Source organism: Homarus americanus, unplaced genomic scaffold, assembly GCF_018991925.1.
Source record: "Homarus americanus isolate GMGI-L3 unplaced genomic scaffold, GMGI_Hamer_2.0 scaffold6298, whole genome shotgun sequence".
NCBI lineage: Eukaryota > Metazoa > Arthropoda > Malacostraca > Decapoda > Nephropidae > Homarus > Homarus americanus.
Genome location: NW_024734801.1, coordinates 5001 through 10378, shown reverse-complemented (window position 1 = coordinate 10378; position 5378 = coordinate 5001). Strand labels below are relative to the sequence as shown.

The window sequence follows — 5378 nt, the reverse complement described above, 5'->3', positions numbered from 1 at the left end:
CATGATACTTCCCTCTCTCACGCTACTTCCCTCTTCCATGCTACTTACCTCTCGTGTTACTTTCCTCTCTCACACTACTTACATCTCTCATAATACTTCCCTCTCTCGTGCTACTTTCCTCTCACGTAGGCAACTTCCCTCAAAAATACTTCTCCCAAATCACTCCCCTACCACCAACTACTCCAAAATCACTCCCTATCAACACTGCCTCAAAGTCGTTCCCCTAAGACCAGCTAGCCAATTAGCGTCCCTCAGTTCATTTTTAGTGCCGTCCCCCAGGGTGAAGTTCTGTTCCCTCTTCCTCCCCCCTCTCCTCCAACCTCGCCCCCTTTCCTCCCCCCTACCCCTCTCCCCCCCCCCCTTCCCCCCCCCCCTCCGGCTTCATTCAGAGTAGGGTGGTCGGTGTGCTGGGGTGGTGTGGAATGGTGTGTTTGGCTGACTGGGTTGGTTAGCTGAGGTGGCTTGATGGGTTGGTGAGGTGAGGTGTTTTGCTGGGTGGGTAGTTGGTGGTGGCTTGCTGGGTGGGTAGTTGGTGGTGGCTTGCTGGGTGGGTAGTTGGTGGTGGCTTGCTTTTGGCTGGCTGAAGGTGAGGGGGGGAGTGAGGGGTAGGAGGAGGGGGAGAGACATTAACATAGAGATGAGGGAGTCTTCTCTCTCCTTCCTACTGCCATCCATCCTCTCACCGCTGCTTTACATCCTGGTGGGGGGGGGGATAGGAGGAGAGGTGGGTGGGGGAACTTAGGGGGAGGAGACGTAAGAGGTAGTGGAGAGGAGGAGGGCGTAGGAGGTGTTCCCATAGGCTTAGTTCTATTCTTGCTGATTGTCTATGTCTTTGTGCGTATAGTCTCTCTCTCTCTCTCTATCACACAGACACACACTCACACTCACACACACGACTTCTACTTGATTAGTTTTCATTTTACTTCTATACTCTTACCATCTCTCAGAAGTTTTCCAATTTCAAGTCCCACTGAAAATCGAAATGGCACAGACAGAGAGACAGAGAGACAGACAGACAGACAGACGGACAGACGGAGAGAGAGAGAGAGAGAGAGAGAGAGAGAGAGAGAGAGAGAGAGAGAGAGAGAGAGAGATTTAATACCACCGGATAATAATCAATGTATCGAACAAGCTTGAATAGCCTTGAATATCTAATAAGGGGACTAAGTTTTCTCTTGTCCTGGTTATAATCCGCATGAGATGGGACATTCACTTGAAGATTAGACACCTAACATTTCACTTGAAGATTAGACACCCCCAAAGTTTATTTCACCTGAAGAATAACCACCTAACCTTAACGCTAACCTACCCTAATCTAACCTACCCTAATCTAACCTACCCTAATCTAATCTAACCTAACCTAACCTAACCTTGATCTGTCTCTCCCTTTTCCTTTTGTTTTTCCCTCTTCTTCTCATTCTCTCAATACAAAAAAAAATAATAATATGACTGAACTCGTAACTAAAAATAAATAAATAAATAAATAAATAAATATAAACTGGAACTTACGTCAATAAAAGTTTCATCTTAGTAACTATAGGAATGAAGTTTACACCATGGAGGGGGGGGGGAGGTCTCAGAGAACTTTATGACAGACACACACACACACACACACACACACACACACACACACACACCCACACACACACACACACACACACACCACAAGCCTTTTACCTAGATGAATTTATGCGCCATTAACCTAACCAGCTAAGTACAGGCGGTACAGACGCCATAAGTAGGTCCCCCTTTCACGAGTGCCATTTTGAAGGGGGTGAATAATAGCAATAGAGGTCATAATCCTGCTAACTAAGGTCATTATTCTGCTAGCTAAGGTCATTATCCTGCTAACTAAGGTCATTATCCTGCTAGCTAAGGTCATTATCCTGCTAGCTAAGGTAATTATTCTGCTAGCTAAGGTCATTATCCTGCTAGCTAAGGTCATTATCCTGCTAGCTAAGGTCATTTTCTTGCTAACTAAGGTCATTTTTCTGCTAAGGTAATTTTTTTATGCTAATTGAGGTCACTTTTGTTGCTAAGGTAATTTTTCTGCTAAACCTAGGGTAATTTTCCTGCTAACTAAGCTTATTTTCCTGCCAAATAAAGTAATTTTTCTGCTAACTAAGGTCATAGTCCTGTCAACAAAGTTAATTTTCCTGCCATCAGCTACCCAATATATGTTAGGATGTGTAAGTAACTTGGTATCTTCTGTATATAATATAATGAGAAAGGATCTGAAGATAATGCAGTGTGTATGGTGACGTGTACTGTAATTCATACCCCGGCCGCTAGGATTCTTCGTGGCGCTGCAAGACGTTATTGGTGTACTGTAATTCATACCCCGGCCGCTAGGATTCTTCGTGGCGCTGCAAGACGTTATTGGTGTACTGTAATTCATACCCCGGCCGCTAGGATTCTTCGTGGCGCTGCAAGACGTTATTGGTGTACTGTAATTCATACCCCGGCCGCTAGGATTCTTCGTGGCGCTGCAAGACGTTATTGGTGTACTGTAATTCATACCCCGGCCGCTAGGATTCTTCGTGGCGCTGCAAGACGTTATTGGTGTACTGTAATTCATACCCCGGCCGCTAGGATTCTTCGTGGCGCTGCAAGACGTTATTGGTGTACTGTAATTCATACCCCGGCCGCTAGGATTCTTCGTGGCGCTGCAAGACGTTATTGGTGTACTGCAATTCATACCCCGGCCGCTAGGATTCTTCGTGGCGCTGCAAGACGTTATTGGTGTACTGTAATTCATACCCCGGCCGCTAGGATTCTTCGTGGCGCTGCAAGACGTTATTGAAAAACTTTGATGAAAAGATGTGGCAGGAAAAACTTACCTGACCTATATTGCAGTGGATATTTGCAACGGGTGGTAATGTGTTGTTATGTAACTGCAACAGGAGGTCATGTGTTGCTATGTGTTGCTATATAACCGCAAAAAGAGGTAGTGTGTTGCTATCAGTTACCTAATATACGAAAGCTCACATAAACACTTACCCTTATATATATTTCGTAATAAATAAGTGAATAAATAAAGAAGACAAGTTTCGTATACATTTCAGTGTTTGTTGTGGCTTGTAATTCTCACCCCGGCCGCTAGGAGGAGTCCCGCAACGCTACAGGATATCTCAATTTCCTTTACTCGTTATAAAAAAAAAAAAAAAACCCACACAAGGACTTACTATTTTCCTCGCTTCACTTCTCTAATATTAACGTGGGAGGACTTTCTTCCCTTATCCCAACGAGGAAAAAAGTCGAGGATTTTTTTGTGAATTTTTTTTCTTCCGGGTTTCATTAAATAGAATCCTAGGATCAGTTTGTTATCTTTGTTATTTTTTTTATAATTTTCGAGGGTTGAGATGAGTTAGTTATTATAGCCTTGAGAAATAAGATTAAAGTTAGTTATATTTTCTCGGGTTCTTGCATATATCAGCATATCAACTACAATACGAAGAGGGATTAATATACAAATACAGCTGGTTATAATCTGTGTATATATGATTTTTTTATAAACATGTATGGTGTATATGTATGTTTTATGTATATATTATGTATATTTTTTTATTATACAGTAAAATGAACCATTGCTTTGTCGTTTATACCGTATTTTATAAACCTTTGTGTCAGTGAGAGAAATAACACACACACACACACACACACACAAAACTGTTCCATTGTCCAGTGTACAATATGGTCAGTGTATCGCACCACTGACACTGTCCATCTGTTTATGTCTCACACCATTTCCACCACTCAGAGAGTTTCTTTATCTTCTCTTCCATGTTTTCGAGATTCAAATATTTGTCTAATCATCACTACATATAACACCATCCATCATCACTACATATAACACCACCCATCATCACTACATATAACATCATCCATCATCACTACATATAACATCATCCATCATCACTACATATAACATCATCCATCATCACTACATATAACACCATCCATCATCACTACAAATCGCTAAAGTAGTTTCCGAGATTCTCTTGCGGACACACACACACAGACACACAGAGACACACACACACACACACACACACACTCACACACACACTCACACACACACACAAACACACACACAAACAAACAGACAGATTTCTTTGTTTTATATAGATAGATAGACTAAGGCAAAATACACACAAGTTATAGCATAAAGTTTATTTTTAATGAATAACAATATACATGAGGTAGTAGACAGGGAGGTACTGGGAAGATCTTGGAAGCATGAAGTGTTGTCCAATGGTAGACCCTGCTGCCAGATGTGACCAAGTCCCAGGTTTTTTATCTGACTTTTTCTCTCATTTATACATAAGTGCAGGGTTTCAATTGTTTCTCTTACTCTAACAACATAACATGCTGTACATGTATTGTTTCTCACTATTAATTTTTTTTATCTTATTGTTATTATTGTTTTTTTTGTGCCTTGGTGAGCTACTTCCGTAAAAAAAATAATGAAAACAAAAAATAAAAAATCCTTATATGTTTTAGTCTCAAACATAATTGAGAGGCCATCTTGTTGACAGCTGAGTCTTGGGCAGCCTGAGCCTCTCTCTTCAGTGTCTGAACGATACACACTGAAGGAGGTTCGACAATTCTAGTAGGGTTGGCCTCTTTTTTGAGTCCTTATGTTGGGCACCTTTCGCCCATAAGTCAAGATTTTCGGGGATGTTGTTTTCTAGCACGTGTGGCAACAGCGTGGCCAGCATCCAGCCAAAGCTATAGATATCGTTGGTAGGGTGGCAAGGCTCTCCGTTGAACAGCTGTGGGTCTGTAGACGGGTATGTTGTTGGTGAGTTGTCCCAATATTGTATGCAATCACCAGCTGGGTGTGAAGACCCGAAGTCGATCAGGGTGGCCCGTAGGTCGCCTTCTTTGTCTCGGAGTATACATATTTTGGCAGGCTTGAGATTCAGGTGGAGGATGTGTTTACTGTGCAGATATTTGACGGCGTTGAGCACCTGCTGCATGATCGAGATGAACTCGTTTGGTGAGTAGAGTTTTTTGGTGATGCAGGTGTGGAGGGGTTCGCCGGCGTACTGCGTCACAATGGTGAGGTACTCGGGAACTACGCCAACCAGACGCTGGACGCAAGGGAAGTTCTGCACGGAGGAGAGCTGAACGATCTCTCTTAGCATTATGTCTTGCACGACCGGGTCGTCGTAGTACTGCTTTAAGACCCATCGTTGATGGCCAACTTGTACTGCAAAACTGTGGCCAGAGGACCCTGAGCCCAGGTATTGGGGTTGCCGTTTGAGAATCATATTCTCGCAGATGAGAGTGTCGATGATTGTTACGCGGTGCTCCTCACAGGTGTCATACACCCGGTCGATGAAAGATTCTTCGTAAACAGTAGAGAAAGTCAT

General features: G+C 43.0%; 1 protein-coding gene across 1 annotated transcript; it reads right to left on the bottom strand.

The window, feature by feature from the left end:
* Positions 1-4834: 4834 nt before the first annotated feature.
* On the bottom strand, positions 4835-5378 carry LOC121870514 (calcium/calmodulin-dependent protein kinase type 1G-like; the record flags this gene model as incomplete). The annotated part of the gene is made up of 1 exon (XM_042372353.1): positions 4835-5378. A coding segment is annotated over exon 1 (544 nt), but the record flags the coding sequence as incomplete, so codon positions are not given.